Genomic DNA, 26688 nt, shown 5'->3' with positions numbered 1-26688 from the left:
TGCGTGCATATGTTGTGCATGCGTGAGTGTGTGTAATTGGCTGTGTGGCTGGACGAGACCGCCATTACGCATTAGCGCTGGTCCAGCAGATTGGCAGGCAGGGAGGGAGGCGGACAGTGGCTGCTGACAGAAACAGATGAGCTAAGCAGAAGTGATGTGGACTGGACTGCAGTGTGGGAAGAGTAGGGGTGTGTGTGTGTTGCGGGTCTGGGGTTCAGGGGGGAGGAGAAGTGTAAGGTTGAAGTGTCACTCCTCATCCCTAGCAGCAGTGACCTGTGGGGGTAGGAGGTGGTGAGCATTAGGGGTGGGCACTGCAGCAGAGCCTCTCATTCTGTCAGTCTCTCTCCTTTCCCTAACCTCTCCTCTCTCCCTGTCACTCTCTCTCTCCTTCCCTGTGTGTTTCTAGGTTGTTACTTCAGCCTAAACCCAAGGTCGCTAGCCACTGGGCACACCACGTCACTACTCTTAGTTCAGATGATGATAAAACAGGAGTGTCCAGCTCAACCACAATTGCTTGTGTGAGTTCCTTTTGTGTTATTGACTTGTTAATTGTTTACTCCATGTGTAACTCTGTGTTGTCTGCTCACACTGCTATGCTTTAACTTGGCCAGGTTGCAGTTGCAAATGAGAACTTGTTCTCAACTAGCCTACCTGGTTAAATAAAGGTGAAATAAATAATTTAAAAAATAATTTAAAAAGTCTTCCTCATACCAGCCAGACTACAGCTGATGAGGGAACGATGAGAGACAGAGAGACAAAGAGAGAGAGAGCTAGCCAGCTCTGAACTGAACTGCTTCCAACCCTGGTATGTGGGGGAAAAGGTTGAGGACATTAGTAGGGGCGGAGTGGAGTGAGGACTGAGCATTGCTGTGACAGACAGGGACATGGGTGTTTCTTCTCACCTAGCAAGACCAGCCTGTGAGGAAAGGAGAGACTCAGTGGTGCTAAACTGGGATGAATGGTACAAAATGTCCTGTCTGTATGGTTTAGGCTCCTGCTGTCTTTTTATTTTACCTTTATTTAACCAGGCAAGTCAGTTAAGAACAAATTATTATTTTCAATGACGGCCTAGGAACAGTGCCTGTTCAGGGGCAGAATGACAGATTTGTACCTTGTCAGCTCGGCGATTTGAACTTGCAACCTTCCGGTTACTAGTCCAACGCTCTAACCACTACGCTACCCTGCCACCCCTTGAGCCAGACAACTGATTCTATTTCAGAATGTGAGTTGAGCTGTGAAGTGACTGGTTTTGAAGTCACAGGTGATTCAGGGCAGACAGGAGTGTTGCACTTCTCCGTGTGTGTATGTGTGTGTCACCGTCTCAGATTTCAGCAAACAGCCCGGCGGTGGGGTCTCCCAGAGGCCTTGGCGCTGTAATAACACTGCTGTTCTCACCGTCACCACAGCTCTCGCTCTCTTTCAATGTTTTTAATAACCTGCTCAATCACTTCTATAAATGTTCAATTACAGAACACAGCCCCGTCATTCCCTGGAGATTTACCACATGGCTCGCGCCGTATAGCCGAGTCGAGCATGGCGGGGAACTCTAATTTCGTTCAAGGCAGGGCTGTTGTGCATTACATGATCCCCTTCCCTCCCTCTCCTCCTTTCTCCTGTCAGCCCTTCTTTTTATAACCCTCCCTAGTTCATTTATTTTCCTCCTCTGTTGTTGTTTTCTGGAGGTGATTCCCCTTCTTCTCCCTCACTCATTTTAATATGTTTGAGTTTTGAACTCCTGGAATGCCTTCATCAATGTTTGTTGTTCTTTTTAACGACTTAGAACAAGGTGCACACACACACACACACACACACACACACACACACACACACACACACACACACACACACACACACACACACACACACACACACACACACACACACACACACACACACACACACACACACACACACACACACACACACACACACACACACACACACACACACACACACACACACACACACACACACACACCAGCAACAAAGCAGAGAGACCCGGAACTCATCCAATATTCATGAATGGCGATGAAGCTTCTCTTCTTGAGATGAAAAAGTAGAAGAGAAAAGATAAGGGGAAATTAAAGGAGAGGGAAGACAAGAAACTCACCCTGCAGTCATCATCTAACACTATCCCCATTCTGGACTGACTGAATTTTCCAGACAGCTCTCATCTTTCTAGTAGAGAACAGATTACAGAAATGCTGCCACTATATCTCCCTAGTCTTCTTATTCCAGCACCACAGCACAACACTGAAGCCCTGGAAATGTCTTGCATCGCTAGATGTTACTGTATCAATTGAAACGAGTGGTGTAGTGCTCTCTGATGCATTTCAAATGGCAAGGCATTCTGATACATACCTGTGTCTCTGACACATACCTAATCACATAACACTGTATTTATTCCAATCACTTTTTATTGACATCATTATACAGTTTGTCCAGTTGTTTCATACAGGGTTGTGTGCTATAGGCCCAGACAGACAGGCTCTGTCTCAATGCTGCCTTGGTTGGACCATATTAAACCAGAGGCCTGTGGCATACTGGCCATTCACAAAGGGACATGCCATGCAGGCTCCTATTGCAGTTGCTAGGTAGATCCTGCATTCAGAGAGGTTCTACAGCAGACTAAAACCATGTATGTATGACCCTATATCTGAACTGAAACAGTCACATCCTCTCCACTTTTATTTCAAGTACAACCTACTCAAAGAAAATGTATGTTGCATCTCAGCAACGTCATTCACTGTAAAATATCATTTAAACATCTAAAATAATAAACATCTCATAATTCAGCCAGTCAGAAATAATAATAACAATAATAATAATTTGCACTTGTAATCAAAGATAATGTGAAAAACAAAAAAACGATATTCTTCTTCTCTGACTTGGACAGAAAGAAAACAGAAATAGACAAAACATGAAGTGTTTCAGAATCACCGTTTTTGTCTTTCACATTATTGAGCTTGTGACTAACTAACTGATCTAAGGTTACAGTGACTGAAATAATAACCACATCTGATGACGTTTAGAAAAGAGGAGCTCATTTCAAACATACAGCAGGATCACCCGTTTTTGCACTGTTGCACTTTGGGATGCAGAGTAAAAGAAAGAGAACACAACCTCACGACAAGCGTGTGTGTAACTCCTCCCACACTCAGAGTGTGGGATATCATGTCAACTATAGTTTCACCATAAAATATACATCTTTCAAGTGATAGTGCCATTCTTTAACCGGTTTTCATCATGAGCAAATAACCACTAGCCTTCAAAGCACGCAAATGTACAAACTCACATACAAACAAGCATATATACAGTTGAAGTCGGAAGTTTACATACACTTAGGTTGGAGTCAATAAAACAATTTTTTCAACCACTCCACAAATTTCTTGTTAACCAACAATAGTGTTGGCAAGTCAGGTAGGACATCTACTTTGTGCATGACAAGTAATTTTTACAACAATTGTTACAGATTATTTCACTTATAATTCACTGTATCACAATTCCAGTGGGTCAGAAGTTTACATACTGTGCCTTCAAAAAGCTTGGAAAATCCAAGAAAATTATGTCATGGCTTTAGAAGCTTCTGATAGGCTAATTGACATAATTTGAGTGAATTGGAGGTGTACCTGTGGATGTATTTCAAGGCCCACCTTCAAACTCAGTGCCTCTTTGCTTGACATCATCGGAAAATCAAAATAAATCAGCTAAGACCTCAGAAAACAAATTGTAGACCTCCACAAGTCTGGTTCATCCTTGGGAGCAATTTACAAACGCCTGAATGTACCACATTGATCTGTACAAACAATAGTGCACAAGTATAAACACCATGGGATCACACAACCGTCATACCGCTCAGGAAGGAGATTGGTACTTTGGTGCGAAAAGTGCAAATCAATCCCAGAACAATGGCAAAGGACCTTGTGAAGATGCTGGAGGAAACAGGTACAAAAGTATCTATATCTACAGTAAAACAAGTTTTATATCAGCATATCCCGAAAAGCCACTCAGCAAGGAAGAAGCCACTGCTCCAAAACCGCCATAAAAAAGCCAGACTACGGTTTCAACTGCACATGGGGACAAAGATCGCACTTTTTGGAGAAATGTCCTCTGGTCTGATGAAACAAAAATAGAACTGTTTGGCCATAATGACCATCATTATGTTTGGAGGAAAAAGGGGGAGGCTTGCAAGCCAGAGAACACCATCCCAACTGTGAAGCACGGGGGTGGCAGCATCATGTTGTGGGGGTGCTTTGCTGCAGGAGGGACTGGTGCACTTCACAAACTAGATGGCATCATGAGGCAGGAAAATTATGTGGAAATATTGAAGCAACATCTCAAGACATCAGTCAGGAAGTTAAAGCTTGGTCGCAAATGGGTCTTCCAAATGAACAATGACACCAAGCATACTTCCAAAGTTGTGGCCTAATGGCTTAAAGACAAGGTATTGGAGTGGCCATCACAATGTCCTGACCTCAATCCCATAGAAAATTTGTGGGAAGAACTGAAAAAGCGTGTGCAAGCAAGGAGGCCTACAAACCAGCTCTGTCAGGAGGAATGGGCCAAAATTTACCCAACTTATTGTGGAAGGTTACCCTAAATGTTTGACCCAAGTTAAACATTTAAAGACAATGCTACCAAATGTTAATTGAGTGTATGTAAACTTCTGACCCACTGGGAATGTGATGAAAGAAATAAAAGCTGAAATAAGACAATCTCTCTACTATTATTCTGACATTTCACATTCTTAAAATAAAGTGGTGATCCTGACTAAATAATACAGGGAATTTTAACTAGGATTAAATGTCAGGAATTGTGAAAAACTGAGTTTAAATGTATTTTCTAAGGTGTATGTAAGCGTCTGACTTCAACTGTATACACAATGTGCACAGACACATTGGAGTTGAAAGCTAGGACAGGGTGGGGGGTCTGGTGATGGCAAGCACCACGGTGGCCAGCCATTGTCCACTGCTCAGCACAACATTGTCTATGTCATCTGCAATGCAAACCTCTGCAACTCTGTCTGTCTGAAAAACACCTCTGCTCTGTCCCTCTCCTCTCCCATCAATCAACAGCCAGAGAAAAGAGAGAGACCAGTGAGTGACCCACCTGTACGTCCAACTCTCTCTCTCTCTACCCTGACGTCCTTTCACTTCTGTTCTCGCAACACAACACACGGTGGAGAAAGTCACCAGTAACTGCCTGGTAGTGGCTAGAAATGCTCGGGTTACTACAGCTGACTTCATTGTTAGGATCATGGGAAAAAATAGTACTGCAGCCTTGAGCTTAGATCTGATTTCCACCATGTAGATATGATAAAGGCAGGAGTGCAGGAGTCACAGTCAAGAACAGCAAGGGATTGTGGGATACGATACAGTGGTCACAGCAGAGACTAGGGGGCGGGGACAGCACAGTGGTGTTGGCATGGCAACAACAGTTATTGTACATTATTGGACCAGATAGAGAGCTCTGTTCTGTCAGTTGGGTGTGTCCATTGGGCAGTCCCTCCCTCTCTCCAGCTCATCTAGCTCGGCATATGACTGGGTTCAAGAGGAGAGGGGTGGTTGTCTGATCATATGGGGTGAAAGAGCTGAGTGCAAGGCATCATAGGGTTGTGGTGGTGCTGGTTCTGACAGCAGAGAGGCCTGAAGCAGATTTTCAGGATTTTTTTTCTCATTTTGTCTGTCATAGTTGAAGTGTACCTATGATTAAAATTACAGGCCTCTCTCATCTTTTTAAGTGGGAGAACTTGCACAATTGGTGGCTGACTAAATTCTTTTTTGCCCCACTGTACATTCATACATACATACATACAGTACATACATACATACATACAGTACATACATACATACATACATACATACAGTACATACAGTACATACATATATATACACATACATACATACAGTACATACATACCTTACAGTACATACAGTACATACATATATATATATACATACATACATACATACATACAGTGCATACAGTACATACATACAGTACATACATATATACATACATACAGTACATACATACAGTGCATACAGATATACATACATACAGTACATACATATATACATACATACAGTACATACAGTACATACATACAGTACATACATGCGTATATCCATACATACAGTACATACATATATACATACATACATACATACAGTACATACATACAGTACATTCATACAGTACATACATATATACATACATACTGTTAAACAGCCACCACTAACATTGAGATGCCTATCCACTCAACTCCAGCCACTTTAATAATGGAAAAATGTATTTAAAAATGTATCACTAGCCACTTTAAACAATGCCACTTAATATAATGTTTACATACCCTACATTGCTCATCTCATATGTATATACTGTACTCTATACCATCTACTGCATCTTGCCATCTATAGGTAATACACGTATCACTAGCCACTTTAAACAATGACACTTTTATATGTTTACATACCCTACATTACTCATCTCATATGTATATACTGTACCTGATACCATCTACTGCATCTTGCCTATGCCGTTCTGTATCATCACTCATTCATTTATCTTTATGTACATATTCTTCATCCCTTTACACTTGTGTGTATAAGGTAGTTGTTGTGAAATTGTTAGGTTAGATTACTTGTTGGTTATTACTGCACTGTCGGAACTAGAAGCACAAGCATTTCGCTACACTCCCATTAACATCTGCTAACCATGTGTATGTGACAAATACAATATAATTTGATTTGATTTGAAACATGCACTATCGTTGAAAAGTTTGGGGTCACTTAGAAATGTCCTTGTTTTTGAAAGAAAAGCAAAAAATGTTGTCCATTAAAATAACATCAAATTGATCAGAAATACAGTGTAGACATTGTTAATGTTGTAAATGACTATTGTGGCTGGAAACGGATGTTTTTTTAATGTCATATCTACATAGGCCCATTATCAGCAACCATCACTCCTGTGTTCAAATGGCACATTGTGTTAGCTAATCCAAGTTTATCATTTTAAAAGGCTAAGTGATCATTAGAAAACCCTTTTGCAATTATATTAGCACAGATGAAAACTGTAGTTCTGATAAAAGAAGCAATGGCCTCCTTTAGACTAGTTCAGTATCTGGCGCATCAGCATTTGTGGGTTCGATTACAGGCTCAAAATGGCCAGAAACAAAGGACTTTCTTCTGAAACACGTCAGTCTATTCTTGTTCTGAGAAATGAAGGCTATTCCATGTGAGAAATTGCCAAGAAACTTAAGATCTCGTACAACGCTGTGTACTACTCCCTTCACAGAACAGCGCAAACTGGCCTTAACCAGAATAGAAAGAGGAGTGGGAGGCCCCGGTGCACAACTGAGCAAGAGGACAAGTACATTAAAGTGTCTAGTTTGAGGAACAGATGAGGACTTGTGACTTGTGAGGTGTCTGTTTCTCAAACTAGACACTCTAATGGACTTGTATAGTCCCTAGCGCAAGGTGCACCTGTGTAATGATCATGCTGTTTAATCAGATTCTTGATATGCCACACCTGCCAGGTGAATGGATTATCTTGGAAAAGGAGAAATGGTCACTAACAGGGACGTAAACAAATTTGTGCATATGAAACATTTCTGGGATCTTTTATTTCAGTTCATGAAACATGGGACCAACACTTTACATGTTGTGTTTATATTTTTGCTCAGTGTATTTGCACATTGCTAAAACACTTTGCATAGCTGATAATATAACACTTGAAATGTCTTTATCTTTTTGAAACCTTATTGAGTAAAATATTTACAGTTCAATTCATATAGTTTTTTGTTGATGTTGTTTAGTGTGTTCTCACTTTTGTTTATTATTTCATTTGCAATGGGAACACGTTTCCCATGCCAATAAACCTTTGAATTGAATTGAGAGAGTGAGAGACCGAGACAAACAGAGAGAAAGAGAGATAGAGAGACAAAGACAAACAGAGAGAAAGAGAGAAAGACAAACTAAGAGAGAGAGAGAGAGAGAGAGAGAGAGAGAGAGAGAGAGAGAGAGAGAGACCAGTCAGCACAGTTAGGGGCCAGGGAGAGCCCTCTTCTGTCTGGGGTAAGGGTCCCACCCTGTGCTTCTGCACCCCTCCACAGTGCTCTGAACGATTGACAGAAAGACAGACGGAGGGGTGTGTGGCCCCCTTGCTCCCCCGTCCCCAGAGCTGACCTGCTGTTGATGACATGTGACAAGCCTGCTTATTACTGAGACCAAAGAGACAGACATCAGAATAAAATCAAAAATCAAAAGCTCAGATACAGCAGAACTGACACAAAGTGATGTGTGGCTGTGGCCCTGGCCGCAGCATGCTACTGTGAGCTGCTACGATGCTTAAATACCCAAAAGTGTGTGTGTAAAGGAAAGCAGGACTGGCCTTTCACTGCAACCAGAGACAGACAGACAGACCGGCAGGGTTACTTTGAGGTGCATAAAGGTTAGACCTACACTCTGATTCATACTGTTGGTTTTCTCTAATGTTTGAGAAAGGGTTTCAACAATGTATTTACATTAGAGGAGCAATATAGACAAACTGCTCCACGGGAGCAAGCCACGTTTTACACTGCTTAGCCATACAGCCAGTGTGCATACTCATAAGTATCAGCTTTCACTCAATGATTACTTGATCCTGTATGCATTATTTGACTAGCTGGTGGATATTGCAGGTAGTCTGTCTGATACCTAACTCTGGCTGACACCCCTGGGACACGCCACAAGAAGAGATGGAGAAAGATATATGGAGAGAGAAGGACAGAGAGACTATAGAAGGATGAGTCACACTACTAGGAGAGAGAGAGAGAGAGGGGCAACATACAGAAGTAGGAGCAGGAGAAGTCTGGGTCCTGCCCATGGTGCATTAACAACAACTCCATTCAAGGGGACCAGGAAAGAGAAGTGAGAGAGGGAGACCATAAAGAAAGCAGTAGAAGTCCTTGCCCCATTACCTGCTACATTAATGTCATTAAGAGTTTGCTGCTACTGCTGCTTTGTAGTTTTTATTACAAAGGAGACACTTTGGGGATGACAAGGCATTAAGCCAAATTAGAAACTAAATTATGGAAATTGTAAGTGGAAGCTTGTGATTGGTTGGTGGTGAATACAGCATGGTATACTGACTAATGGAAGAAACCCAAAAGAACCCATCACATTCTGCTGTGTTAGCACAACAAGCAGGGGAATTTCCTATCGTTTTTTAACTCCTACTCCAACACACACACACACACACACACACACACACACACAAACTGACACACACAGCTTGGAGGAAAGGTGAAAGGGTTAGAGGTCCTTTAACCCATTGGTATTATAGATGCTTCAGTAAGGTTGGTTGATGTACAGTGGGGCAAAAAAGTATTTAGTCAGCCACCAATTGTGCAAGTTCTCCCACTTAAAAAGATGAGGCCTGTAATTTTCATCATAGGTACACTTCAACTATGACAGACAACTATGAAATCCAGAAAATTACATTGTAGGATTTTTAATGAATTTATTTGCAAATTATGGTGGAAAATAAGTATTTGGTCACCTACAAACAAGCAAGATTTCTGGCTCTCACAGACCTGTAACTTCTTCTTTAAGAGGCTCCTCTGTCCTCCACTCATTACCTGTATTAATGGCACCTGTTTGAACTTGTTATCATACTTGCATACTATTGTTTGTACAGATGAACGTGGTACCTTCGGGCATTTGAAAATTGCTCCCAAGGTTGAACCAGACTTGTGGAGGTCTACAATTTGTTTTCTGAGTTCTTGGCTGATTTCTTTTGATTTCACATGATGTCAAGCAAAGAGGCACTGAGTTTGAAGGTTGGCCTTGAAATACATCCACAGGTACACCTCCAATTGACTCAAATGATGTCAATTAGCCTATCAGAAGATTCTAAAGCCATGGCATAATTTTCTGGAATTTTCCAAGCTGTCCAAGGCACAGTCAACTTAGTCTATGTAAACTTCTGACCCACTGAAATTGTGATACAGTGAATTATAAGAGAAATAATCTGTCTGTAAACAATTGTTGGAAAAATTACTTGTGTCATGCACAAAGTAGATGTCCTAAGCAACTTGCCAAAACTATAGTTTGTTAACAAGACATTTGTGAAGTGGTTGAATAACGAGTTTTAATGACTCCAACCTAAGTGTATGTAAACTTCCGACAACTGTATATGCAAATTGGTCCTCCACCTATACAACAACATACAGCAGGACTAAGACTATACCTTGTTTAAGCAGGGGTCATACAGACATTGGCAAGTCAAATTCAAGGATTTTCAGGGACTTTTTCAAGCACTCAATTGTTATTTTCAAGGACCTCAATGTTGTATAATTTATATAATTGTACATATACTGTAGGGCCTAATATAGACCCCCCCCCCCCCCCACACACACACACACAAAATGCTTTTTGTGGCAATGTCAATGTATTGATATTCAAATTCTAGAATTCTATAACAGTGTTTCCAAACCCTGGTCCTCCAGTACCCCCAACAGTACACAAACCCTGGTCCTCCAGTACCCCCAACAGTACACAAACCCTGGTCCTCCAGTATCCCCAACAGTACTGATACGGGAATTTATATGTTTAAAGTAATGACTAAAGAATTCCACCCTGAAACATAATTATTATATTATGTTAAATGTATTCGAATAATTCGACTAAAATCCAATAAGGTTTGGTTGAGACAAGTTAAGGGTGAGAAATGTGTGTCTGAGAAAACACAGAGGACAATTGAACTATACATGACCTGACCTGGTTGGGTGGGTGGGTGGGTGTGTAGTTGGGGGTGAGAGTTATAAAATGTCTGTGTTTGCATTTTTTACTTTAGAACGTTCACTGAATAAAGCTTACGAACCTTTTGCAGAAGCTGAGGCTTTGCCTAATTATTATTAAATCCAGGGTCTTACAAACCTCGGGGATTGGTCAAATATTAAATAATTGTTTAGTTATCATCATTGGGATTGAAAATACTCGTGACAAGTACACAAACCATGGTCCTCCAGTACCCCCAACAGTACACAAACCCTGGTCCTCCAGTACCCCAACAGTACACCAACCCTGGTCCTCCAGTACCCCCAACAGTACACCAACCTTGGTCCACCAGTACCCCCAACATTACACAAACCCTGGTCCTCCAGTACCCCAACAGTACACCAACCCTGGTCCTCCAGTACCCCCAACAGTACACAAACCCTGGTCCTCCAGTACCCCAACAGTACACAAACCCTGGTCCTCTAGTACCCCCAACAGTACACAAACCCTGGCCCTCCAGTACGCCCAACAGTACACAAACCCTGGCCCTCCAGTACCCCCAACAGTACACCAACCTTGGTCCTCCAGTACCTCCAACAGTAAACAAAACCTGGTCCTCCAGTACCCCAACAGTACACAAACCCTGGTCCTCCAGTACCCCCAACAGTTCACAAACCCTGGTCCTCCAGTACCCCCAACAGTACACAAACCCTGGCCCTCCAGTACCCCTAACAGTACACCAACCTTGGTCCTCCAGTACCCCCAACAGTAAACAAAACCTGGTCCTCCAGTACCCCAACAGTACACAAACCCTGGTCCTCCAGTACCCCCAACAGAACACATTGTCATTGTAGCCCTGTACAAACACACCTCATTTAACTCATTGAGGGCTTGATGATTATTTGAGAAGTTGTATCCGATGTGCTTGTCCAGGGTTACAATGAAAATGTGTACTGTTGGGGGTACTCGAGGACCAGGGTCAAAAAATGTGGACTTCCCTGACTAAATCAATTAGATGCATGCATGGTGATTTTTCTGTAGCCTATGTGGCCAAAGCAGGCACACATAATAAAGCAATCTCACCATTGCACTTTTTATAATGAGAAAGTGACCAAAAACCAGGATAATTTTGTAATGAAATTATTTGTATGGAACGCCAAGTTGAAGCCAGCATTAGCCAGTATGTTGTCATTCTCATAACAACCACGAGTGGTTTTACCACAACAGAGTATCGCAACTCCCTTCAATTGAAGCAGTGGGAAACAAACGAAAGTGGCCACATCTCTCATAAAAACAGATTTAAAAAATGTTTTGCACCCTAAAAACATTGTAGAATCATTCACACAACTGGACAGTTTCTGTGGTTTGGGAACATATATTTTGTGATGTCCCAACAATGTTCCCAGCAGACTGTTCCCACAACCTAATGAAACATTGTGGAAACCTTTTAAAGAACAGACTAAATGAGTTTGGGGAATGTTCTTGTAACATCAGGTGAATGTTTTTTGTACTCTAAAATTTACATTGTAGAATAATCCACACAACTGGACAGCTTTTGTATTTTGGAAACATTTCTTGAGACAGTGATTTGGTGATTCCTGGAAAGGAAAAGCTTGGGTACCGCTGCTGTAGTACCTGGGGCCCCATTGATGGTCGCTAGCTAGCTGGGTTTATGTGGTAGGTAGGATTGCAGGCTAGGCATGGAACCAACCACCACTTGACAGATATGGTTGCAGTGGTATCAGTTGAGCTGTTGGCTCCAGCAGCGGAGTCAAATGTTTTAGGTTTTTGGGACCAGACCAGTGGTTTGATGCCGTTGTAGAGGTGTCAGTTCTTGGATGCCATTGTACTAGATGGGACGATAAACCGAAAATGATCCCCACCGATCACTTATCGCAGGCATTTTGCTGGTATCGCTCATTACGATAAGTAGCTTATACTAGAGAATTGTGAAGTTTGAAATTAAATAAGTTTGCTAATACGGGTGACCGTGCTTCTACACCTGCATTGCTTGCTGTTTGGGGTTTTAGGCTGGGTTTCTGTACAGCACTTTGTGACATCAGCTGATGTAAGAAGGGCTTTATAAATACATTTGATTGATTGTTAGTAGGATAATTGATGGCTACAAACATCAAATTAGTTTTAGTAGTTTAAAGGATAATTTAAAAAAGACGTGTTGCACGTTAATGTCAGAAGCTTATAATGTTCCGGCACAGTCAGAAGAGGACTGGCCACCCGTCAGAGCCTGGTTTCTCTCTAGGTGTCACGGGTTTCTTCCTGGGAAGGAGAGGAGGACCAAAATGCAGCACGGTAATTGTCCATGGTTTTTAATGAGAAAAACTGAACATGAACACATAACCAAAGTAACAAAGTGAAAACCCAAAAACAGTCCCGTGTGGCACAAACACTAACACAGGAAACAACCACCCACAAAACCCAACACAAAACAGGCTACCTAAATATGGTTCCCAATCAGAGACAATGACTAACACCTGCCTCTGATTGAGAACCATATCAGGCCCAAACACAGAAACAGACAAACTAGACATCCAACATAGAATGCACACTCAGATCACACCCTGACCAAACAAAGCATAGAAACATACAAAGCAAACTATGGTCAGGGTGTGACACTAGGTTTCTTCCTAGGTTCTGGCCTTTCTAGGGAGTTTTTCCTAACCACCGTGCTTCTACACCTGCATTGCTTGCCGTTTGGGGTTTTAGGCTGGGTTTCTGTACAGCACTTTGTGACATCGGCTGATGTAAAAAGGGCTTTATAAATACATGTGATTGATTGATATAAACTTAAAGTTCTATTTATCGCTATCCATCAATTCAGGCAATTTATCACAATATGATTGTTTGTCCATATATTTGTCCATATCACCTAGCTTTACGCTGTGTAAGTTATTATTATGTAGCTAGCACTATTTCTACTGAGAAGGTACCGACGACACAACACACTGGCAGCAGCAGTAGCAGTCAGCAAACTCTTAATGGTGTTAATACAGCAGGTAATGGGGCAAGGACTTCTACTGCTTTCTTCATGGTCTCCCTCTCTCACTTCTCTTTCCAGGTCCATGGAGGTTTACACTGTTACAATAAGCTTCCCCTCTTTGTCTGCACCACTTCACTATATGACCTGAGACTCCCTCTATGGGAGCTATGGGACTGTGAGGCAGTGATCTATTAAAGTTGAGTCCAAAGGCCATAGAATTCGAGTCCAAGTTCAAGTCTGAGTCCTTTATACTGTAGTCCCAAGTCGAGTCTGAGTCCTTTATACTGTAGTCCCAAGTCCAGGCTGAGTCCTTTATACTGTAGTCCCAAGTCCAGTCTGAGTCCTTTATACTGTAGTCCCAAGTCCAGTCTGAGTCCTTTATACTGTAGTCCCAAGTCCAGTCTGAGTCCTTTATACTGTAGTCCCAAGTCCAGTCTGAGTCCTTTATACTGTAGTCCCAAGTCCAGTCTGAGTCCTTTATACTGTAGTCCCAAGTCCAGTCTGAGTCCTTTATACTGTAGTCCCAAGTCCAGTCTGAGTCCTTTATACTGTTTGCTGTTGTAGCTAATTTGCTGTTGTAGCTAACATGTTGAATTATGCAAAGGAAGAAGACTTTCTGAGTCCAAGTTCAAGTGACTGCTGGTCGAGTTGGTGTCGAGTCATGAGTCAGGACTCACCAAGTCTTTGAATGGTCTTGACGTGGGTGGGGCTGATGGAGAGAGATAGATAGAAGAGAGGAGAGACTCACCAGTCTCTGCATGGTCTTGACGTGGGTGGGGCTGATGGAGAGGGCCTCCTCATACCAGCGTTTGGCCTCGTCCACATTACCCCGCAGCTCAGCCACCTGGCCCCGCGTGAACAGCACGTTGTGGGACATGGGGAACAGGTTGGCAGCCTCCTGTGTACAGGCCGTAGCCTCCGCAGGCTTTCCCATGCCAATGTACACCTCCACTAGAAAGAGGGAGCAGAGTAGAGAGAGTACAGAGAGAGTAGAGAGAGAGTAGAGGTAGAGAGAGAGTAGAGAGAGTACAAAGAGAGTAGAGAGAGTAGAAAGAGAAAGTAGAGATAGAGAGTAGAGAGAGAGTAAAGAGAGAGTAAAGCGGTAGAGAGAGAGAATATAGAGGTAAAGAGAGAGAGTTAGAGAGAGTAGATAGAGAGGGAGAGAGTAGAGAGAGAGTAGAGAGGTAGAGAGAGAGAGATTTGAGAGGTAGAGAGAGAGGAGAGAGGTAGAAAGAGTAGAAGTAGAGAGTAGAGAGAGTAGAGAGAGAGTAGAGAAAGAGAGAGAGAGTAGAGAGGTAGAGAGAGAGAGAGTAGAGAGGTAGAGAGAGAGTTAGTGAGAGTAGATAGAGAGGTAAAGAGTAGAGGTAGAGAGAGAGTAGAGAGGGAGAGAGTAGAGAGAGAGTAGAGAGGTAGAGAGAGAGTAGAGAGGTAGAATGAGTAGAGGTAGAGAGAGTAGAGGTAGAGTAGATAGGTAGAGAGAGTATAGAGAGAGTAGAGAGAGTAGAGAGGTAGAGAGAGAGTAGAGAGGTAGAGAGAGAGTAGAGAGAGAGTAGAGAGAGAGTAGAGAGGTAGAACGAGTAGAGGTAGCGAGTGAAGAAGTAGAGTAGATAGGTAGAGAGAGAGTAGAGAGAGAGTAGAGAGGTAGAGAGAGAGTAGAGAGGTAGAGAGAGAGTATAGAGGGAGTAGAGAGGTAGAGATAGTAGAGAGAGAGTAGAGAGGTAGAGAGAGAGTAGAGAGGTAGAGAGAGAGTAGAGAGGTAGAATGAGTAGAGGTAGAGTAGATAGGTAGAGAGAGTATAGAGAGAGTAGAGAGGTAGAGAGAGAGTAGAGAGAGTAGAGAGGTAGAGAGAGAGAGTAGAGATAGAGTAGAGAGGTAGAGAGAGAGTAGAGAGGTAGAGAGAGAGTAGAGAGAGAGTAGAGAGAGAGAGTAGAGAGAGTAGAGAGGTAGAACGAGTAGAGGTAGCCAGAGTAGAGGTAGAGTAGATAGGTAGAGAGAGTAGAGAGAGACTAGAGAGGTAGAGAGAGAGTAGAGAGGTAGAGAGAGTAGAGAGAGTAGAGAGAGTAGAGAGAGTAGAGAGGTAGAACGAGTAGAGGTAGCCAGAGTAGAGGTAGAGTAGATAGGTAGAGAGAGTAGAGAGAGAGTAGAGAGGTAGAGAGAGTAGAGAGGTAGAGAGAGTAGAGAGAGTAGAGAGAGTAGAGAGGTAGAACGAGTAGAGGTAGCCAGAGTAGAGGTAGAGTAGATAGGTAGAGAGAGTAGAGAGAGACTAGAGAGGTAGAGAGAGAGTAGAGAGGTAGAGAGAGAGTAGAGAGAGAGTAGAGAGGTAGAGAGAGAGTATAGAGAGAGTAGAGAGGTAGAGAGAGGTAGAGAGAGAGTAGAGAGAGTTGAGAGGTAGAGAGAGAGTAGAGAGAGTAGAGGTAGAGAAAGAGTAGAGAGAGTCGAGAGGTAGAGAGAGAGTAGAGAGTAGAGAGAGAGTAGAGAGTAGAGAGTAGAGAGAGTAGAGAGAGTAGAGAGAGAGTAGAGAGGAGAGAGAGAGTAGAGAGGTAGAGAGAGTAGAGGTAGAGAGTGAGTAGAGAGACGAGAGGTAGAGAGAGAGTAGAGAGAGGACAGTAAAGTGACACAGACATAAACAATAAACTTGGAGATCCACTGACTGACTGACAGTAGACATACGGGCAGAGACCGCTTCACACAATCAGATAGACACACGCACACACACTTCCTGTGGTAATGGGAGATGCAGCAGACCAGAGGGTTCATTGCTGTCTTCTTACTTAATGGTTTCATTCGATCTGCAGGCAGAGAGGAAATGAGAGCATCTCGCAGGTGGCAGCCAGACTGATAAACACACACACACCTTATTGCTTTGTCCCTACCTTTCTTAAATAAAGTCCATAGATAATATACAGAGATTTGAGTGACTGTCTTATTTTTCCAAAGCAATAAAAACTATCCAAAGATCATATCATTTGTTTCATCATCATCTTCCATTCGGGGGAAATAGCTAATGAAATGAGAAAACATTAACTTACATTAACTTTAACTTAAGTCATACAATGTGTGTGTGCACAAGTTTAATTGTGTGAAACTCTCTGTGTCTCCATGTGTGTGTGTGTCTCCCTGTGTGTGTCTCCCTGTGTGTGTGTGTCTCTCCCTGGGTGTGTGTCTCTCTGTGTGTGTCTGCCTGTGTGTGCCTCCCTGTGTGTGCATGTCTCCAGGCAGGCTGTGCTGTCCTCATTTGTTGGTCCCAGAGAAAGAAAATATGTTATATCTAGGACATCTCCCTATTCTCTGGCATTTTGTCCTTTTCATGGAGCGCCAAAGGCCGTGCCGTCAAAGTTCTGCACGGTCTCCAGTAGTAGTGTGTGTGTGTGTGTGTGTGTGTGGGTAAGAGATTGTTTGGGGTTGGTTCACTCAGCCTCAGTAGCACTAGGCAGCCAGGCAGGCAGCAGCAGCTGGTTGAGGGAGGGGACCATGCTCTGCTCTAGCCTCTGATAGCAGGAGTGGATTTTTCTCCCACTCTCCCTGTATCCCCCTGCTTCTCCCTCTCTCTTCTTCCCTCTACCTGCGAGTTTCTATGCAGGGCGGGCGATAAGGATATTCACCCCATAAAGTAGTGTGTGTAGATTCTCGAGATGATTATAGTGACCAAAATTATCACGGTTATCAGTATTATCGCGGTATTGTTCAAATGTTCAGGAAATGTTCAGAAAGTACTGACACACTGAAATCATTTCACCAGGTTTTATCTTGAAAAACAACAAACAACAAATAAAATTAGCAGCACTACACACTTTTTGTGTGCATAAACACTAAAATAATAACATGAACATTAAAGACGGCACCATGTGGCCATGAGAGGTAAAAGTTTCCTTAGTGCAGGTTTAAATGAACACAACCTTAAGTAAGCAAATCAAATGTGCAGGTGTTGACATTAAGATAACACAAAATATGTAAACAAATCAAATGAACAGCACTGATTGTATGTCTGTTCTCTCCTTCATGAAGAAATAAGGTGCTGTTGGCCTAACAACCTGTATGTATGCATCTTTGTTCACTTGAGATTGAAATGTAAAAATGTCAGCATATTTACTTTGTCCGTTTTAAGTAGTGATCTGCGAGGGGAGACAATGTGCCTGCTGGCACTGAACACTGATGGCACGCTGGGATGCACAAAAGCTTCCTGGCAACCGTGGCAAGGTGAGGCAGCTCTGATACATGGCCCTCCACCACACCAGTGGATCCTCTTCTGCTGGAATGGGTGGCAGAGACAGGTAGACCTTGATCTCTTCTTTCACTCGGTCTTCTGGGGTGGTCGGAATCTGACCCTCTTCACCTCTCTGCTGATTGTTGAGGTAATCCTTCTCAGCAACCAAGGGTGTTGGTGGTGGAGGTGCTGCTGGAGCTTTGTGGTTCTTCCCTGACTTGTACAGCTGTCAGCTTCAAGGCCTCCTGGACACAGCTGTCAGTGTCAACTTTTGCAGCCTCAGGCTCATCTAAAAAGCTCCTTTAGAAGCGGGGGTCAACCAGCTGTCTATCGTTGTCTCAGATTGGGAATCATACTTAGGCAGCCTGTTTTCCACCTGAGTTTGTGGGATCTTGTCTTTGTATAGTTGCACTACAGAGCTTTACGTTCGTGGTGTGTTTTTTTTTTTTTTTTTGTGTCATTTTAAAAATAAAGTAAAATGTACTCCTACCACACTGCACCTTGGTCTCCTTCTCACAACGGACGTAACATGTTCCTCACCGGTGAATGTAATCAGCATAGCATCTAAAGCCTGGAGCATCTAAAGCTAATTTCCTGCATTTCTACGAGTGCTGTATCCAACAACAACAAAAATCTTGGTCGAGTAGTCTTTTCTTACGACCAATCGATTGGTTGAAAATGTTAAACGTGTATATATAGATACACCCTGTGTTAATAAAATGAAGTATATGTACTGAATTTAAAATCATTAAGACACACAAATGACTCAAGAGGAAGCCAGAAATCATGATGGCCTAACCAGATGAAAAAAACCTGTTCATGACCCCCTTTCTCCTGCTGTTCATGACCCCCTTTCTCCCGCTGCTCATGACCCACTTTCTCCCGCTGTTCATGACCCCCTTTCTCCCGCTGCTCATGACCCCCTTTCTCCCGCTGCTCATGACCCACTTTCTCCCGCTGTTCATGACCCCCTTTCTCTCGCTGCTCATGACCCCCTTTCTCCCGCTGTTCATGACCCCCTTTCTCCCCCTGCTCATGACCCCCTTTCTCCCGCTGTTCATGACCCCCTTTCTCCCGCTGCTCATGACCCCCTTTCTCCCGCTGCTCATGATCCCCTTTCTCCCGCTGTTCATGATCCCCTTTCTCCCGCTGCTCATGATCCCCTTTCTCCCGCTGTTCATGACCCCCTTTCTCCCGCTGCTGCTGGCCTTCGCAGATTCTGCCGTTAAGCTCCGGTAATATGCTACACCAGCGATCTGCAACCTTTTCCATTTGGAGTGCCAATTTATCTTACCATTTCTACCAATATGAGTTCCAGTTATGATTTCCATATGCATATTTTAGTGGAACAGTTACATTTCATTTAAAACAGCCTTTCTATCTCACAATTATTGTCTGTGGTTAATCTACATTAAATCTAAATGAAAATGACACACATTTAAAAGTAACATTTATTGCCAATGCCAACTAGGTCAAAATAGCGAACGTAAAGCCAACATATAAAAACATCGCAGCCTGCAGGCAGAAAATATCCTGATAAAAATAAATAACTTATAAATTACATTGGCTACGCACGGCCTGTCTGCAACGAACTTAAAAAATTGTATCAACTGGGTCGCCCAGAAACTCTTTGCTTGCAAACTTGAAACATTTGCCACGTTCGTCGTAAAGAGGAGACCAAAGCACAGCGTGATTAGAATACATGTTATATATTTTAATAAAGACGGACACTAAACAAACGTGACGCTATACTATAAATGTGCAAACACAGGCAACTAAACATAGACAATAACCCACAAAATACCCAAAGAAGATGGCTGCCTAAATATGGTTCCCAATCAGAGACAACGATAAACAGCTGCCTCTAATTGAGAACCAATCTAGGCAACCATAGAAATACATAAACACCTAGATGGTAAACAACCCCATAAACCTACAAAACCCCTAGACAGTGGAAAAAACACATACATCACCCATGTCACACCCTGACCTAACCAAAATATATAAAGAAAACAAAGAATACTCAGGTCAGGGCGTGACAGTACCCCCCCCACAAAGGTGCGGACTACGGCCGCAAAAACCTAATCAAAAGGGGAGGGTCCGGATGGACCTTTTTCACGGCGGCGGCTCGAGTGCGGGACGTGGACCCTGCTCTATCTCAGTCTTGGCCCACTTAAGTGGCGCCTCTGGAGCGGGGACCAGCTGTACTGACATTGCGCTGTCAAAAAACATCAGAATATTGGTCTTCAATTTGTTTGGCCATTGTTTCATCGTTTGATTTAAGTCTAGTGTGATTGAGGTAAAAAATAATAGCTTAAGTTAGTGAGTTGGCTAGCTAATGTTAGCCAACTTTTGGTTAGCTCTAATGGTAGCTACATCAACTGTCAAAAACTAGCAAAGTTAATTTACTTCTGTTGAAAGGGGACAAAACAAAGGCTACAAAATACTTTCAACACACAACAGCTGTTAGATACTGCTACCTGACAGAAAGCTAGAGGCTAGAGTTAAACTGGCCGTGGTAGCTAGGAGCCAGCTAACGTTAACTAGCTAGTTAGTTTACTTCAGATCGAACTTCAGTCTAGAGGGGATGAAACATTAGCTAACATTACATGTCAGTTACACTACTAGCTCAGCACTGGGAAAAACATTTTTTTTCTGTTAAGTCAAACAGTACTTACCTTGCCAGCTACATCAGTCAAATAAAGAGTGGCCAGCCAGTTCCTGCTCTGCTTACTTTTACAACACACACAGACAACAGATGCCTCTGTTCACATGCTCTGTGGTGTCTGCGCCATTCTAAAACCAGCCGGCTGAAACCTACAAACAGCCGCATGTTCCTAATATCACACTGTTGCCTCTTTTTGTATCACAGTGCAATGATAAAACTAGCGGGGACAAAAATGTAATGTCCCCCCCATCCCTAGTGAAAGTTGCACCTCTGAATGTAATAACCACCAGTTAATGTAATAACTTATTATATTTAGAAGAAAAAGTTCATACGTTTACCGTTCAATATTTTATGTTTGCCGATGTTGGGTTGTAAATTGTATTGTTTTATAAGAGGTGGATCAGCTTTAATATTGATTGCGGATAGATTGCTTCCATCAATGTAATTATCTGCATCATATCCAAACCCCCATATAATTTTGGGGTAAATATATCCATATACATACATACAGTTGAATTCAGAAGTTTACATACACCTTAGCCAAATACATTTAAACTCAGTTTTTCACAACTCCTGACATTTAATCCTAGTACAAATTCCCTGTCTTAGGTCAGTTATGATCACCACTTTACTTTAAGAATGTGAAATGTCAGAATAATAGTAGAGAGAATGATTTATTTCAGCTTTTATTTCTTTCATCACATTTCCAGTAGGTCAGAAGTTTACATACACTCAATTAGTATTTGGTAGCATTGCCTTTAAATTGTTTAACTTGGGTCAAACGTTTTGGGTATACTTCCACAAGTTTCCCACAAATGTTGGCCCATTCCTCCTGACAGAGCTGGTGTAACGGAGTCAGTTTTGTAGGCCTCCTTGCTCGCACATGCTTTTTCAGCGACCAAGCTTTAACTCCCTGACGGATGTCTTGAGATGTTGCTTCAATAAATCCACATTATTTCCCTCCCTCAAGATGCCATCTATTTTGTGAAGTGCACCAGTCCCTCCTGCCTCAAAGTACCCCCACAACATGATGCTGCCACCCCCGTGCTTCACGGTTTGGATGGTGATCTTCGGCTTGCAAGCCTCCCCTATTTTTCCTCCAAACCTCCGACTTCAACTGTATAACATTCTATTGGTTGCAATAATTTTGTATAATAATTTAAATTGAAAAATGTGAAGTTGTTTTTGCATGTCAATTCATAAACCATGTGTCATGGAATAGGTAAATAGAAAATCTCTTCACTATTTTGCAATTTTTTCACACCAGAAGTTAATGTTTATATGTAGGAGGAATGTATATCGTGGGGTGAATGGAGGTTGGATAAGAGCCAGGGGCTTGGAATGTTATTAAGTAAAGGTAAAGGCATTCACATCCTTGGGGTCACTGATGAGGGTGGATAGCTGTGGATTAGTGAGGAATGGTGGCCGAGGTCAGGTCAGGTCACATGAAGAGAGAAGGAACAGTTTATTACCCACATCACTTAATTTCCTGGGAGGGTTTAGGTTAGTAGGTAGGTTAGACAAGGTAGGTTAGACAAGGCACTGTGGGCACTGCATACCTAGGAGGGTTTAGCCCCTTAATAGGCTAGACTAGAGCACTGAGGGCACTGCATACCTAGGAGGGTTTAGTCCCTTAACGTCTTGGTGACGGGGTAGTATTTTCACGTCCGGATAAAATGCATACCCAAATTCAACTGCCTGCTACTCAGCACCAGAAGATAAGATATGCATATTATTAGTAGGTTTGGATAGAAAACACTCGGAAGTTTCTAAAACTGTTTGAATAATGTCTGTGAGTATAAACAAAACTTATTTAGCAGGCGAAACCCCAAAGACAAACCTGGTCAAGAACTACAGGAAATGTATGATCTCTGTAATTGCAAACAAAGGTTTTTGTACCAAATATTAAGTTCTGCTTTTCTGATGTATCAAATACTTATCTCATGCAATAAAATGCAAATTAATTACTTAAAAATCATACAATGTGATTTTCAGAATTTTTGTTTTAGATTCCGTCTCTCACAGTTGAAGTGTACCTATGATAAAAAATTACAGACCTCTACATGCTTTGTAAGTAGGAAAACCTGCAAAATCGGCAGTGTATCAAATACTTGTTCTCCCCACTGTATATCGACGGAATTAATCGAACAAAAGCACCATTTGTGATGTTTATGGGACATATTGGAGTGCCAACAAAAGAAGCTCGTCAAAGGTAAGGCATGAATTATATTTTTATTTCTGCGTTTTGTGTCGCGCCTGCAGGGTTGAAATATGGTTTCTCTCTTTGTTTACGGAGGTGCTATCCTCAGATAATAGCATTGTTGGCTTTCATCGAAAAGCCTTTTTGAAATCTGACATGTTGGCTGGATTCACAACAAGTGTAGCTTTAATTTGGTATCTTACATGTGATTTAATGAAAGTTTGATTTTTATAGTAATTTATTTGAATTTGGCGCTCTGCATTTTCCCTGGCTTTTGGCCAGGTGGGACTCTAGCGTCCCACATATTCCAGAGAGTTTAATAGGTTAGACTGGAGCACTGCGGGCACAGCGTGTTCAGGAGGGTTAGATTAGGGGTTGGAGTCTGTTTAAGTGTCTGTAGTATATATGGTATATGGATGTTGGCACATCCATGGACTGGTACGATAGGTCATAGAACAGCAGTCCATGTAGAGGGACAAAGGCAGGGAGCTGGTATAAGACATCAGGTCACCCGTATTCTCCAGTAGTAAATTGAAAGACCTTCAGTATTGGTTCTAATACAAGGTATCAAGTGCCGTGACCACTTAACAGGCACATATACCATAACTACACTCCGGGGAAGTGGGTATCACTACTTTGGCAAATTGTTAATAGAAGGCATGTATTAGAGCCGTGAGTGAGGAAATCTAAACACTCTAGACACCGTCGGAGAGGCGTCAGAATAATAACTATTGAAATGGCAGCCTCGGTTCTCCCTGTAAAGGAGGGCTAGAGGAAGAACAGTTTAATAAAGCTATAGAGGTTGTTGAAAGAGACGCACAAGCATTCTACCAATTCGGCTCAAATATGGATTTTTTTTAGCAAACTGGATAAAATTCCCTGCTGATGGAAAATGTCAATTTAATAAAGAATTCAGAGATGCAATTGTGACTTGGCACAATGACATAAAAAGAAAAATCAAAAGCTGAATAGACCAGCGTTTTGATGTCAGCATTCTATCAACAAAACATTTTAACAGATAAAATCAAAATTAGTGGATGTACTCAGCACCAAAAAGACTGGGTATGTGAGTACCTTTATAGAATGTGTACGTCTGCTTTGATGGCAGGTTTGAAACCTGTTATCAAAACGTCTTTGTGAGGGTAGTGGGATGAATTAGAGCAGGATGCTTTGAGAGTGGAATCTAATTCTGCTCACTTCTCAGTCGTGCGGTGGGGTTAATACCGCCACAGTGAAAGCCAGTAACAGTGGTTTCAACGGCCAAGGTAAGACAAAGAAACAGGGAGGGAAATGTAGCGAAAAAACATCAAAGCTTAGGGCGACAGAACCACATTGGAAGAATGAGTGTAGGGTTGTACTGGAGCCTACTGCACCCGCTGCATTAGGAGGGAATGCTGCGATTCACGCGTTTGCATCTTTGACAAAAGAACAGCAGCAAACACTCTTGAAAGCAGCGGGGCAGGAAACTCTCACATAGCTGTATATGGCCTCGGTTCGATCGATAGTGGGTCATTGAGATTACCGTTTCTATGTGAAGGCAGATGTAGGAGGTCAAGTCTCACACACAACTTTCTAATAGATGCCTGCGCTCAAATATCACTGATTCCTTACGATGAGAAATAGGATAAATTTCCGACAGGGAAAAGTTGTACATTCAGCAAGGTAACGGGCAGAATCGAAAGCGATGTGACTACTACCCAAGTCTCTGACCATAGGACCAGTAACAATACCCGGATAATGTTACATGGCGACGGGTGTGTAACTGTAACGGGTACGATAAGTACAATAAACGACGACACATGGAACAAAACAAGAAACACGAGTAGCATACAGACATGAAACCCTGGAACAGAATCAATAACGATAGAGGCAGGTGTGCGTAAAAATGAATAAACGGACGATGTCGAGTGCCGGAGAGCGGGAGCGGGAGTACGTCTTATTCTGAAATAGATTTACATTTTAGGTTTGTCTTATTCTGAAACCTATTTATATAATTGACGAAAGGGAGGAGGGGTCAGGAGAAATTAGAGTGGAGTTAATATTGTGAGTAATTGTTAGGAGAGTTTTAAAGAAGCAATTCTGTCAAGCGACAGCATTGGGTTTACCAACCTAAAATGACCTTTTAAACATTTTGTTCATGAACATGAAGGGCATTGTAGTGCGGTGGATACGGAAAATCATGGGGAAAAGAGAGACCAGTTATATACGGGAGTAAAATCGTTAGACTCGGTGGCGAGATAAATGTGGCCGTGTCTAAGGGTAGTACATGCTAAATAAAGGGTACATAAACGTTGGGGTGGATAGAAAACAAACCATTAAAGATTGGAGGGAGGACAGTGGACTTATTATTATCATGTTTTGTTTTTAATTCAAACTTGTGGGTTTTTGATTAAGATGTAGCATAGTAAATACTAACAAAATGTACATTTTCTCTTCCAGGAGAGGATGGGGTGTCATTATTTCGCTCTTTGAAATGTTTCCCGAGACTGTTGTCTCGTGAAATTCAGCAGTTTTATAAAGTATAAAGGTATCCAGATCTGGTTGTCAAGGGAGCTCCCAAATAAGTAAGGCCTGGCCATTGGTTTCTTTGTTTTTGCCCTATGTTTTACCACACACACCAGCACGCACACACACAACTCACAGGTTATGAATATTTGTTAGTGGTGTTAATTCCTTGTTTGATTTATTGTGTGGGGTCTTTTTAATTTGGTTTTAAACTGGGTATGCAGAATGATGGAAATGTTTTTAAATGGTTTCTGAAGTACAGGGAAAGAAAAGGGAAAGAAAACACTTAATGGTATTGAATGACCTTTGTCCTGTGTGATAGAAAAATGACACGATTATGTTTAATACTGTTTAGGCAAATGGTTGTTTTATGCAATAGAATAGGCTTCTATTTGTACTCTCTCATCTGAGTCTGTGTGAACTGAGAGGAGCCTCTGAAGCTTACCGCTGACAATTGATTTATGAATGGGTTGGTGACTAAACCTACAGCATGCATTTCATAGAATGAGTTGGTGTTTGTGTTCTGTAAGGTGCCAGGGAGAGATGGCTCAGGGATGGATAATGATGAGAGGAACCTTGTCATACAGTAGGGGCCAAACTCTGGTTTCTATACAATAACAACAGTCTTAACAGCAAATGCTATCTGGCTGGGGGATACTCCTTTCTTATATATCAAGTTTCACCTTTTGACCCATTCCACACATCTGTTGTTTGTCGTGTAGACTAAGAGGGTGTATCTTTGCTATAAAATATATTTGTACTCTTTCTATGCCAGAGTTCTCGGCCTCACCGGCTGCATATTAATACGTTTTGAATAAAGTATTATCCTGATTGGTGACTGACCTTGTCTCTCCTCATTACTGATTAGAATTTCCACACCTGACTTTCTGGTGAGGCCTGATCAACACTAGAAATGATAGCGACATTGGGTGATATTTAAGTATAATATGAAGAAGTGTATAGCTGTTGTTGTTTTGGTTCTTGCTTTTGACTTCGTTTTCGATACAAATCTCACCAGATTGGGTCTGCTGTGAGGTTGGGATTTCTCCCTAAGGGTTAGCTTGCTAACTCCCTGACCTGGTAACTCTGCTGTGGAGTTGCCAGTATGATAAGGGAGTATAATCCAATTTGGAAAATGGTTTAAACAGTGTGATGGTATGCTGTTTGACATTTTTGGGGAATTTTGTATTAAGAAATTGGTAACGTAATAATTTGTTATACAGTAAATAGTTGTTTGGATTTGCTGAATCAGACATGCCTTAAACTGTTGTTTTGGTCTGTTCTCTCTTGAATTTATGGCGATAGTGACTACCGATTGTATCTATATGCATGGAAGGAATAATATGATGAGAA

The 26688-nt window shown here is 42.1% G+C and overlaps 1 protein-coding gene across 1 annotated transcript in view; it reads right to left on the bottom strand.

Annotated features, from left to right (window-relative positions):
- Positions 1-246: 246 nt before the first annotated feature.
- The window catches only part of LOC109904571 (tetratricopeptide repeat protein 7B), a 113382-nt gene continuing 86940 nt past the window's right edge, over positions 247-26688 (bottom strand). Inside the window, 2 exon segments of the mRNA XM_031787605.1 lie at positions 247-273; positions 14507-14709. Of these exon segments, the coding sequence (XP_031643465.1) occupies positions 247-273; positions 14507-14709 (230 nt within the window).

Source organism: Oncorhynchus kisutch, linkage group LG14 (assembly GCF_002021735.2).
Source record: "Oncorhynchus kisutch isolate 150728-3 linkage group LG14, Okis_V2, whole genome shotgun sequence".
NCBI lineage: Eukaryota > Metazoa > Chordata > Actinopteri > Salmoniformes > Salmonidae > Oncorhynchus > Oncorhynchus kisutch.
Note: the sequence above shows the minus strand (reverse complement) of the source record. Positions and strands in the feature narration are given on the sequence as shown.